This window comes from Salmo salar, chromosome 05 (genome assembly GCF_965601325.2).
Source record: "Salmo salar chromosome 05, fSalSal1, whole genome shotgun sequence".
In the NCBI taxonomy this organism is placed as follows: Eukaryota; Metazoa; Chordata; class Actinopteri; order Salmoniformes; family Salmonidae; genus Salmo; species Salmo salar.
Genome location: NC_138295.1, coordinates 10,483,685 through 10,496,863, shown reverse-complemented (window position 1 = coordinate 10,496,863; position 13,179 = coordinate 10,483,685). Strand labels below are relative to the sequence as shown.

The following is a 13,179-nucleotide window of genomic DNA, read 5'->3' as shown; positions in this document are numbered from 1 at the left end:
GGGATTTGTTTTCGAATTCTTTGTAACCATCTGCTTTCCAAAGAAGCATTGCTAGAATGTGTTCCTTAATGCAGAGTGTGAATGAGAGAGTACTAAGACCCTTATATAAGTCTTTCCTCTCTAAGCCTCCCTCCTTCATGGTAAGAAACACTGCATCAGAGGTCTCTGTGAGCGAGCGAGAAGGAAGAAAGAAAGAAAGAAAGAAAGAAAGAAAGAAAGAAAGAAAGAAAGAAAGAAAGAAAGAAAGAAAGACAGAAAGACAGAAAGACAGAAAGACAGAAAGACAGACAGAAAGACAGACAGACAGACAGACAGACAGACAGACAGACAGACAGACAGACAGACAGACAGACAGACAGACAGACAGACAGACAGACAGACAGACAGACAGACAGACAGAGTTGGAGCCACAGAGACAGATAGAGAGGAAGACAGACAGATAGACAGACAGAGTTGGAGCCACAGAGACAGATAGAGAGGAAGACAGACAGATAGACAGACAGAGTTGGAGCCACAGAGACAGATAGAGAGGAAGACAGACAGATAGACAGACAGTGTTGGAGCCACAGAGACAGATAGAGAGGAAGACAGACAGACAGACAGACAGACAGACAGACAGACAGACAGACAGACAGACAGACAGACAGACAGACAGACAGACAGACAGACAGATAGAGTTGGAGCCACAGAGACAGACAGACAGACAGACAGACAGACAGACAGACAGACAGACAGACAGACAGACAGACAGACAGACAGACAGACAGACAGACAGACAGACAGACAGACAGACAGACAGACAGACAGACAGACAGAGACAGACATAAATAGCTAGTGGGTTTATATGTTTCTGTTGTTTCTCTCAGAGCCTTTAAAAGAAGTGCAGAAAGAACATTTGAGATCTGAAATAAGTCATTTTGAAGTAGTAGTATGTTATTTTATGTATCTACTAACTACAGCCTTATGATAGGTACAGAACACCAGGGTATGGTGAGTTTATACACAATGATCTGTTAACTAATCATCAACTGATCAAATCAAAGAAATCCCCCCACACCTAATTTGAATAAGAACGACACAATCTCTGAGAAAGAAAGTCATGTATTCACATGCTAGAGACTACTCTGTCAGGACAGGCCTCTCAATGTGGCGACCCACGGGGCGTGCATGGCCAGTACGAACACATCTGACTAAATGAATCACGGTCTGGATGGTTAATTCCATTTAAAAAGCAGGTGTAGTCCTAGATTTCTTTATAGATTTATTTAACCAGGGGAAACCCCTTGAGACCAGGGTCTCATTTACAAGGGTACCCTGGGAACAATACATCAAATTCAAAAGCAACAGACAAAATTACACATCAATCAAAACAAGTGCAGTTCTACTTTACAACATTTCTCCTCAGAATCCGAAACTGACCCTTCCAGACCAGAGAGTTACACCTCAAACTGACCCTTCCAGACCAGAGAGTTACACCTCAAACTGACCCTTCCAGATCAGAGTTACACCTCAAACTGACCCTTCCAGACCAGAGTTACACCTCAAACTGACCCTTCCAGACCAGAGTTACACCTCAAACTGACCCTTCCAGACCAGAGTTACACCTCAAACTGACCCTTCCAGACCAGAGAGTTACACCTCAAACTGACCCTTCCAGACCAGAGAGTTACACCTCAAACTGACCCTTCCAGACCAGAGAGTTACACCTCAAACTGACCCTTCCAGACCAGAGAGTTACACCTCAAACTGACCCTTCCAGACCAGAGAGTTACACCTCAAACTGACCCTTCCAGACCAGAGAGTTACGCCTCAAATTGACCCTTCCAGACCAGAGAGTTACGCCTCAAACTGACCCTTCCAGACCAGAGAGTTACGCCTCAAACTGACCCTTCCAGACCAGAGAGTTACACCTCAAACTGACCCTTCCAGACCAGAGACTTACACCTCAAACTGACCCTTCCAGACCAGAGAGTTACGCCTGAAAGTGGCCTGGAGGTCAATCCATACGCTAGGGGCACAATAACTAAACGTGATCATCCCAGACTCTGTGGAACCCAATAAACCTCTAGATCAGGGTTCTCCAACAGGTAGATCGTGAGCTACCAGTAGCTCGCAGCCCAACTATGAGCAGCTCCCCAAACAATTCAGAAAGTACATGCATTTTTTTCATTTGCTCCATCTTTAACTGTTATAAACATACTGTAGAGTACTGGCTACTATCCAGTCAAAGTTCCTCTTTAACAGTCATAAACATACTGTAAAGCTACTGGCTACTATCCAGTCAAAGTTCCTCTTTAACAGCCATAAACATACTGTAAAGCTACTGGCTACTATCCAGTCAAAGTTCCTCTTTAACAGCCATAAACATACTGTAAAGCTACTGGCTACTATCCAGTCAAAGTTCCTCTTTAACAGTCATAAACATACTGTAAAGCTACTGGCTACTATCCAGTCAAAGTTCCTCTTTAACAGTCATAAACATACTGTAAAGCTACTGGCTACTATCCAGTCAAAGTTCCTCTTTAACAGCCATAAACATACTGTAAAGCTACTGGCTACTATCCAGTCAAAGTTCCTCTTTAACAGCCATAAACATACTGTAAAGCTACTGGCTACTATCCAGTCAAAGTTCCTCTTTAACAGTCATAAACATACTGTAAAGCTACTGGCTACTATCCAGTCAAAGTTCCTCTTTAACAGCCATAAACATACTGTAAAGCTACTGGCTACTATCCAGTCAAAGTTCCTCTTTAACAGCCATAAACATACTGTAAAGCTACTGGCTACTATCCAGTCAAAGTTCCTCTTTAACAGTCATAAACATACTGTAAAGCTACTGGCTACTATCCAGTCAAAGTTCCTCTTTAACAGCCATAAACATACTGTAAAGCTACTGGCTACTATCCAGTCAAAGTTCCTCTTTAACAGCCATAAACATACTGTAAAGCTACTGGCTACTATCCAGTCAAAGTTCCTCTTTAACAGCCATAAACATACTGTAAAGCTACTGGCTACTATCCAGTCAAAGTTCCTCTTTAACAGTCATAAACATACTGTAAAGCTACTGGCTACTATCCAGTCAAAGTTCCTCTTTAACAGCCATAAACATACTGTAAAGCTACTGGCTACTATCCAGTCAAAGTTCCTCTTTAACAGTCATAAACATACTGTAAAGCTACTGGCTACTATCCAGTCAAAGTTCCTCTTTAACAGTCATAAACATACTGTAAAGCTACTGGCTACTATCCAGTCAAAGCCAAAATGACATCCCACTCCTGGTTAGCCACAATTGGTTTAAAAAGCCAAACCTAACACAATATCTGCCAAATCATTTCAATATTGTCTCTGTCTGTCTTTGGTGTGCCCGTTTGTGTATCCCTCCATATGTAGCCAGTTAGCGATGCTAGTAGGCTAATGATAACCGTCTTGTGGGTAGACATAAAGACGTTCCCCCAATAACCTTCACAATTAAATGTTAACTGCAATGTTGGCTTTCCTGACAGAAAGATTTCATGATTATTTGTATGAATTGGGTGGCGATTGTTTTGCAAACTCTGCCATGGCATGTGCTGTAGTAGTGGGCCTAACAGAAACATCGCTTGACCAAAACATTCCTCTCTTACTAAATGAACATTTAAAGGGCAATTACACACAAAAAATCTCAAATGTGTTTTTTTTCTCCAAACCTCAAAATGGACTCAGAACATCCATTTTCGTTGTTTCTCTGGGAATAATTGTAATATTGAGAGTTAAAAACTGAAGGAAAAAAAATACCCGGAAAAATAAAACCGACAATACAGAATTCAGGAAAATAAGAAAGATCATTTTATGGGGCCTTAGGGTTGTTTATCAACCATTATTATACCAGGTATATTGACAGAAAACACAGCGCACTACTTTATTTTGTAAACAAAGGACCCAGGGAAGAGTTGCAGGGTAGAGGAGAAGAGAAGAATGGGCCAATTTGATATCTCCATAAAAAATGATCAGAAACAGTAGCTAGCGACATGTAAGAAAAGGTTGGAGACCCCGGCTCTAGAACCAGCCAGTCTTGAGAGAGAGTCTGATGGTGTCTGGATTTCCAATAAAGAAGTGAGGTGAGGTAGTATGGGAATTTCTGGGGAACTGCTTTCTATAAACAAATAGCAGCCAATGTTGGGCCCTTCTGGTAGTCAGAGACTCCCAGCCAACAGAACTATATAAAAGGCAATGATGTGTACAAAAATTTTCTCCAGTGATAAAACAAAAGGCTGAGTGATAGACTGAATCTAAAGGTTTTAAACCAGAGGCTATTGCATCCATGTAGATTAAATCACTATAGTCAAGTACTGGGAGGAACGATGCTTGAACAATCTTCCTCCTGTTTTCAAAAGTAAGGCAGGATTTATTTCTATGGAGGAAACCGAAATTAATTCGTTAGTTTTTGGACGTGTGTTTTAAAAGACACTTTTATCAACAATTCAAATACTTATAATTTTATTGTACCTTTATTTAACTAGGAAAGTCCGTTAAGTACAAATTCTTGTTTACAATGACGGTCACGCCCTGACCTGAGAGAGACTTTTTATGTCTCTATTTAGGTTTGGTCAGGGTGTGATTTGGGTGGGCATTCTATGTCCTTTTTCTATGTTTTTGTATTTCTTTGTTTTGGCCTGGTATGGCTCTCAATCAGGGACAGCTGTACATCGTTGGGGGCACACGGGTAGTTTTGCTGGACCAGAGGTGAGGCCTGAGTCAACTACCCGTGCTTTTTGTGGTAAGCATGTGCCTGCCTCTCGGACTCTCTCTCCAGTGCGCCTGCCCAGCCCAGTACGTCCTGTTCCTGCTCCTCGCACTAGCCTTGTAGTGCGCACTCCCCGTCCAGAGCCTCCGGCGACAGTTCCCCGTCCAGAGCCTCCGGCGACAGTTCCCCGTCCAGAGCCTCCGGCGACAGTTCCCCGTCCAGAGCCTCCGGCGGCAGTTCCCCCGTCCTGAGCCTCCGGCGGCAGTTCCCCCGTCCTGAGCCTCCGGCGACAGTTCCCCGTCCGGAGCTTCCGGCGGCAGTTCCCCGTCCGGAGCCTGCAGAGACGGCCTACAGTCCGGAGCCTGCAGAGACGGCCTACAGCCCTGAGCCTCCAGCGACGCTCCTCAGCCCGGAGCCTCCAGTGCTCCCCCACAGCCCGGTCTATCTTGTGCCTCCTCCACGGACCAGACCTCCAGTAGGTCTCCCCAGCCTGTTGAGTCCTGTGCCTGCTCCCAGAGCCAGGCCTCCTGCATGTCTCCCCAGCCTGGTGAGTCCTGTGCCTGCTCCCAGAGCCAGGCCTCCTACAAGTCTCCCTAGCCTGGTGAGTACTGTGCCTGCTCCCAGAGCCAGGCCTCCTACAAGTCTCCCTAGCCTGGTGAGTACTGTGCCTGCTCCCAGAGCCAGGCCTCCTGCATGTCCCACCAGTCCGGCGCAGCCAGAGCCGCCAGCCAGTCCAGCGCAGCCAGAGCCGCCCGCCAGTCCGGCGCAGCCAGAGCCGCCCGCCAGTCCGGCGCCGCCAGAGTCGCCCTCCAGTCCGGGGCCTGCGGCGAGGGACCCCGCTCTAGAGGTGCCACCAAAGTGGGGTGAGCCAGTGGTGGAGCGGGGTCTGCGTCCCGCTCCAGAGTCGCCACCGCAGAGAAATGCCCACCCAGACCCTCCCCTATAGGTTCAGGTTTTGCGGCCGGAGTCCGCACCTTTGGGGGGGTACTGTCACGCCCTGACCTGAGAGAGCCTTTTTATGTCTCTATTTAGGTTTGGTCAGGGTGTGAGTTGGGTGGGCATTCTATGTCCTTTTTTCTATGCTTTTGTGTTTCTTTGTTTTGGCCTGGTATGGCTCTCAATCATGGACAGCTGTACATCGTTGTCGCTGATTGGGAGTCATACTTAGGCAGCCTGTTTTCCTTTGGGGTATTGTGGGTAGTTGATTTCTGTCTTGTGTGTGTTCACCTGGCAGAACTGTTGGCTTTCGTTTTCTTGTTTGTTTTAAAGTGTTTCGTTAAATATAATTATGACCACTTACCACGCTGCATCTTGGTCCCCTCTTCCAGACGATCGTTACAGACGGCCTAGGAACAGTGGGCTAACTGCCTTGCTCAGAGGCAAAACGACATATTTTTACCTTGTCAGCTCGGGAATTCAATCTTGCAACCTTTCTGTTACAAGTCCAACGCTCTAACCACTAGGCTACCTGCCGCCCCAATATACACATGGTTAGCAGATGTTATTGCGAGTGTAGTGAAATGCTTGTGCTTCTAGTTCCGACAGTGCAGCAATATCTATCAAGTAATCGAACAATTCCACAACTACGTAATACACACAAATCTAGAATAAGAATATCTACAGTTGAAGTTGGAAGTTTACATACACCTTAGCCAAATACATTTAAACTCAGTTTTTCACAATTCCTGACATTTAATCCTAGTAAAAATTCCCTGTCTTAGGTCAGTTAGGATCACCACTTTATTTTAAGAATGTGAAATGTTAGAATAATAGTAGAGAGAATGATTTATTTCAGCTTTTATTTCTTTCATCACATTCCCAGTGGGTCAGAAGTTTACATACACTCAATTAGTATTTGGCAGCATTGCCTTTAAATTGTTTAACTTGGGTCAAACGTTTCAGGTAGCCTTCCACAAGTTTCCCACAAAGTATCTATGAATTTTGGCCCATTCCTCCTGACAGAGCTGGTGTAACTGAGTCAGGTTTGTAGGCCTCCTTGCTCGCGCATGCTTTTTCAGTTCTGCCCACACATTTTCTATGGGATTGAGGTCAGGGCTTTGTGATGGCCACTCCAATATCTTGACTTTGTTGTCCTTGAGCCATTTTGCCACAACTTTGGAAGTATGCTTGGTCATTGTCCATTTGGAAGACTCATTTGCGACCAAGCTTTAACTTCCTGAATGATGTCTTGAGATGTTGCTTCAATATATCCACATCATTTCCCTGCCTCATGATGCCATCTATTTTGTGAAGTGCACCAGTCCCTCCTGCAGCAAAGCACCCCTACAACATGATGCTGCCACCCCCGTGCTTCACGGTTGGGATGGTGTTCTCCGGCTTGCAAGCCTCCCCCTTTTTCCTCCAAACATAACGATGGTTATTATGGCCAAACAGTTCTATTTTTGTTTCATCAGACCAGAGGACATTTCTCCAAAAAGTACAATCTTTGTCCCCATGTGCAGTTGCAAACCGTAGTCTGGCTTTTGATGGCGGTTTTGGAGCAGTGGCTTCTTCCTTGCTAAGCGGTCTTTCAGGTTATGTCAATATAGGACTCGTTTTACAGTGGATATAGATACTTTTGTACCTATATCCTCCAGCATCTTCACAAAGTCTTTTGATGTAGTTCTGGGATTGATTAGCACTTTTCGCACCAAAGTACATTCATCTCTAGGACGTTCATCTCTCCTTCCTGGTGTATATACTTTCTGTGGCGTACAGCAGGTCAGCCACCAGGGGGAGACTCGTCGAAGGCTGGTGACAGACGGAGTATAAATCACGAGGCGATGGCTCCATCTGCTGGACGTGCCAGATCTCGACGGGATCTCCGGCCAGGACTAATTGGGGCTGATTGGTGAGTAATCAAGAGCTGATTGCTCACCAGCTGTACAAGTCCCATAAAGTTGCCAGAAGGGCAGCACACAGGGGAGAGACTGGGGGAGGAAAGGACTCCCATATAGTTGGGGATGGTACCAGAGGTAACAGGAGGGAGTTCAGTTTTTGATCCACACAGGATACAGCAAGACCTGGAGCCCAGAAGACGGTATCCCGGAGAGGTTCTCTTGGGGGAGACCTATTTTCTTTTGGACTTTTATTTTAGTAAACACCTTTGAAACTGAGCTAATCCTACTCTGTCCGTGTCTGATCTGTGTAAACGTTTTGATCCAACACCCTGGTCTGCCACATTGCATACTATTGTTTGTACAGATGAACGTGGTACCTTCAGGCGTTTGGAAATTGCTCCCAAGGATGAACCAGACTTGTGGAGGTCTACATTTTTTTTTCTGAGGTCTTGGCTGATTTCTTTAGATTTTCCCATGATGTCAAGCAAAGAGGCACTAAATTTGAAGGTCGGCCTTGAAATACATCAACAGGTACTCCTCCAATTGACTCAAATGATGTCAATTAGCCTATCAGAAGCTTCTAAAGCCATGACATAATTTTCTGGAATTTTCCAAGCTGTTTTAAGGCACAGTCAATGTAGTGCATGTAAACTTCTGACCCACTGGAATTGTGATACAGTGAATAAGTGAAATAATCTGTCTGTAAACAATTGTTGGGAAAATTACTTGTGTCATGCACAAAGTAGATGTCCTAACCGACTTTCCAAAACTATAGTTTGTTTACAAAAAATGTGTGGAGTGGTTAAATGAGTTTTAATGACTCCAACCTAAGTGTATGTAAACTTCTGACTTCAACTGTACATGTAAATATATGGATGAGCAATGACCGAGTGGCATCGGCAAGATGCAATAGATGGTATAAAATACAGTATATTTATAATTTGAGGAGACCTGGAGAACATCAACTTGGCTGGAGTAACAGCCTGTGGGTCTCCAGGGCCAGGCTTGAATTACTTTGATGTATTGTAGTAGTATATACAGTTAAAGAGAGACAGGCAGATGTACCTTGTGGAATGTGAGACAGTCCTTGCAGTCATCCAGATTCACGTTCATCTCTTTGGAGTCAAAGTCGTACAGGGCTTTGCAGAGGGCTAAAGGCTGAGATTGGAATTGTGGCTGGGTCTGGGACTGTTGGGATTGACACTGTGGTGGAGTCTGATGCTGCTGGTCAATAATCTGTATCATGTTAGCAGCGACCAGCCCACTACTGCTGTTCGTGTCTCCATAATACCAGTTCTCATCCACCTTCTGTCTCAGAATGATGATGTCACCAGACGCCATGTCAATCACTCCTGGGACGTTCTCTCTGTGGTCGTACAGGGCTCTGGCAATGAACTGGACACAGGATGGGGAAAATAGAGTTTGTTACTGTACGTTTGCCAGGAGGTATATGCAGGACAGGTCTATTTTGTTCTTAGCTAGAGGCCAGCTGAATGTATTCTTTCTAGAAGGGTGTGAATCTGGGACAATGAGGTGTTTGAACTCACTGGTTAATCGATGACATTCATTGATCTATTAACTCCGGAGGAATAAAGAGAACCAGCAGGGTGGCGTGTGACCATCGAGGACTAATGTAACTCAATAGCCCTGACGTTCTGTAGAGTCTTGTTGGACATTTTTAATGACAGAATTATTCATAAAAATAGTCAAATAAAAACAAATAGTGTGTTTGAACAGTTTGGGGCGAGAAGCCCCTAACTTTGTTTCCATGCCATGCTTCTTCTACTTTCCCATGATGTCAGATGTAAATGGTGTCTCATTGCCAAGACAATCACCTGCTTCTCCTTCTGGTGTAACACAGGACTCTGAGTCTCTGACATCGATCTACTCTGCGTCCCAAATGGCACCCTATTCCCTATATAGTACACTACTACCGCATAGGGCTCTGGTCAACAGTAGGTAAGGAGCCTTGGCTTGTGCCAGCCAGAATGGCTCATAGGCTCCTGCTCCTATCTCCTGTTTCCGTAGCATGAGGCAGCTTGATGTACACCCCCCTGGACAGGACGCTAGACTAGCACAGGGCCCAAAGGTAGTGTACAATACAGGGAGCCATTTGGGCCTCAGCCTAGTCTGACAAACTGGGAGCGGGAGTCAGGAACTGTATTTACAGAGTCTCAGAACAGCAGTTCTGATCCCCTCCAACAAAGCCAGCGGCGTACACAACAAAGTGGGGAAAGAAGAGGCGTTTCAACAGTCATGATACCTATCAGTAAACTTAGCCTTGACTGTTATTTCTATTGAACTGCTCAGATAAGAGCCTCTTATTATAATGTCATGCAATACATTGTACTATTTTGTAGTGCTACATTTTTCATTGAATGCAGTGTATTTCATATTGGGGGGTGAAATCAAGCCAGACAATATATCAAATTAATGAATAATATATGTGAATCTGATACAGATATTTGGACCCTTCACAACATAAATCAAAATGCACTGTAAAAATCACTGTAGCAGCACTACTGTATACCAGCATGGATCAAATCCCTGTAGGAGCACTACTGTATACCAGCATGGATCAAATCCCTGTAGGAGCAATACTGTATACCAGCATGGATCAAATCCCTGTAGGAGCAATACTGTATACCAGCATGGATCAAATCACTGTAGGAGCACTACTGTATACCAGCATGGATCAAATCACCGTAGGAGCACTACTGTATACCAGCAAGGATCAAATCACTGTAGGAGCACTACTGTATACCAGCATGGATCAAATCACTGTAGGAGCACTACTGTATACCAGCATGGATCAAATCACTGTAGGAGCACTACTGTATACCAGCATGGATCAAATCCCTGTAGGAGCACTACTGTATACCAGCATGGATCAAATCACTGTAGGAGCACTACTGTATACCAGAATGGATCAAATCCCTGTAGGAGCAATATACCAGCATGGATCAAATCACTGTAGGAGCACTACTGTATACCAGCATGGATCAAATCACTGTAGGAGCACTACTGTATACCAGCATGGATCAAATCCCTGTAGGAGCACTACTGTATACCAGCATGGATCAAATCACTGTAGGAGCACTATACCAGAATGGATCAAATCCCTGTAGGAGCAATATACCAGCATGGATCAAATCACTGTAGGAGCACTACTGTATACCAGCATGGATCAAATCACTGGAGGAGCGCTACTGTATACCAGCATGGATCAAATCCCTATAGGAGCACTATACCAGAATGGATCAAATCCCTGTAGGAGCAATATACCAGCATGGATCAAATCCCTGTAGGAGCACTACTGTATACCAGCATGGATCAAATCCCTGTAGGAGCACTACTGTCTACCAGCATGGATCAAATCCCTGTAGGAGCAATATACCAGCAGGATCAAATCCCTGTATGAGCACTACTGTATACCAGCATGGATCAAATCACTGTAGGAGCACTACTGTATACCAGCATGGATCAAATCACTGTAGGAGCACTACTGTATACCAGCATGGATCAAATCACTGTAGGAGCACTACTGTATACCAGCATGGATCAAATCACTGTAGGAGCACTACTGTATACCAGCATGGATCAAATCACTGTAGGAGCACTACTGTATACCAGCACTATGTTCCACTTTAAAATGTATGTCAAACAAAAACCGGTGATTACAAAGTTAAACAAACCATACAACTCTTTGCACACTTAACAAATTTTACCAAAACACATTTAGTTGAAGATCAGTCCAAATGTAAAGTTTAGTAACAGAATACTGGTTGGTGCTGTCATTCTGCACTAGTCAGAGTGATGAGTTTCACATCATAACTTCAAAGGAGAGTGGATCCATAATAACACTCAGCCCTATAGGCTACTCACCTCATTCTTTCCTGGCTGTCTCTCTCTGTGCTGCTGATCAGAATGTGGGTTCTGTTGTTGTTGTTTCTGATGCTGCTGCTGGGCCTCCCTGCCCCTGGCAGAGGATACCATATATCGGGCAGACGGTTTGTTTCTGTCCCGTCCTGGCCCCATGGACCCTTGGTTGAGCCCCTTCAAGAGCCGAACCAGGAGGTTAGGGGGCAGCTCCTCCACCGACCTGGCCTGGACCAGGGTATGACACTCTGGGCAGTGGAGCTCAATCTTGGCCCCGGGCCTGGAGGTCTCCTGTTGATGCAGGCTGGGCTTCCAGGAGGTATCCTGGCAAGGCAGGACCTTGGCTGAAACATCCAGCCGCTCTAAACACAGCGGGCACTCCAATAAGTCCAACACAGCCAGCTTCTCCATCTTAGAATGGGTGTAGGGTTCTGCTTCGGTGTGGCTATGTGTTCTCATTCATCAGACTGATTACAGCATCCTGGGAAGGAGGATAAGGAAATCATAAGTTATATAAAGATTTTCCTTAAAAGAATCTCCCATGTATACAATTCTATACTACGTAATGTATTGTTATTACATTAAATACAGGCTAGTGATCATATTTTCCACTTGTAAACATCGCATCGAATACGGTTGCTTCTTCTCTTGAGCGGTGCAGATCGCGCATAAGTGTCATGTCACCTGCGGTGAGGCCTACTGTTCAGGTAACCGGAAGTGCAATACCAAGCGACATACCTGTCCACTCAATCGAAAAACACATCAACGTAGAATCGCTGTAATGAATAACGTACCGTGCTTGTTAAAATTACAGACAGTAGACGGTAGATTTCAATAAACGTATGAAAATAAATTGCAACAAAAATTGTTTACGCGCTGGAACTGTCTCTTGCGCTTCGGCTGACGCAGTAGAAAGCCGCACAATTGACAAATCTCCTTGTCGATTTACAGACACGCGTTTCAATGCAATGTTTTAAATTCAACCCACATATTTGTCCACAATATCAATACATAGCCTACCTCTTTTGTCGGAATCACTCTTCTAAAGGCAAGTATGCTAACAAACATTCCCACGTCCAAACTGAACACGTTTTGCAACTGCACTTGCCAGACACTCGTATCGGTTTACATGTCTCACTCCTTAACCCTTGACTGGTAGCTGGCGGAGATTTCGCCACTAAATCATTATTTGTGGTTGTACACAATCAAAACTGGAAAGGTACGTAGTCAGCCCATAACCAAACCATCACCACACAGTAGGCTATGTCGCCAAACTGTAAAATGCAGACAAGTCACATACATTATCTTTCTTTAGTTTATCAAAAGGGTAATAGTTATTTTTCTTATGTAATATTTTGAAGTAGGCTTGCCCATATACGGGCTGTGACGATTTAAATGAATATAAAATGGGTACTACTGTGAAGCTATAATGAAGATTGTGTCTGTACAATAGAAATTGATGCTGGCAGAAAGCAGGAGGCCTATCAGCATGCTAATGATTTGAAAAGTGGCATGATGTTGCCTTTATAGTCCGAGCCGGCTGTCTCTCTCTATCATGTATCATGTACTCCCTCTAGTGGTAGTAGATACATTTCACATATTTCATCTGAAAACAGAGAAATCTGCTATTACCATCTTTTAACTACGTATTATTACAGGGCAATAAAGAAATATTACAATATTTCAGGCTCAAACCTCTGACATTTAATGCATTTTCTTGGAAACTCTTTGAACTTT

General features: G+C 44.4%; 1 protein-coding gene across 2 annotated transcripts in view; it reads right to left on the bottom strand.

The window, feature by feature from the left end:
- The window catches only part of sh3rf2 (SH3 domain containing ring finger 2), a 50,503-nt gene extending 37,879 nt beyond the window's left edge, over window positions 1–12,624 (bottom strand). The window contains exons 1-3 of one of the 2 annotated variants that reach the window (XM_014198673.3): window positions 12,463–12,624; window positions 11,449–11,923; window positions 8,629–8,958 (exon numbers count right to left, since the gene is read on the bottom strand). In XM_014198673.3, coding sequence (XP_014054148.3) covers window positions 8,629–8,958; window positions 11,449–11,901 — 783 coding nt within the window. In that variant the 5' untranslated portion in view covers window positions 11,902–11,923; window positions 12,463–12,624. The remainder of the gene's footprint in view (window positions 1–8,628; window positions 8,959–11,448; window positions 11,924–12,462) is intronic. The other variant, XM_082975028.1, reaches the window with a different exon arrangement.
- Window positions 12,625–13,179: the final 555 nt, after the last annotated feature.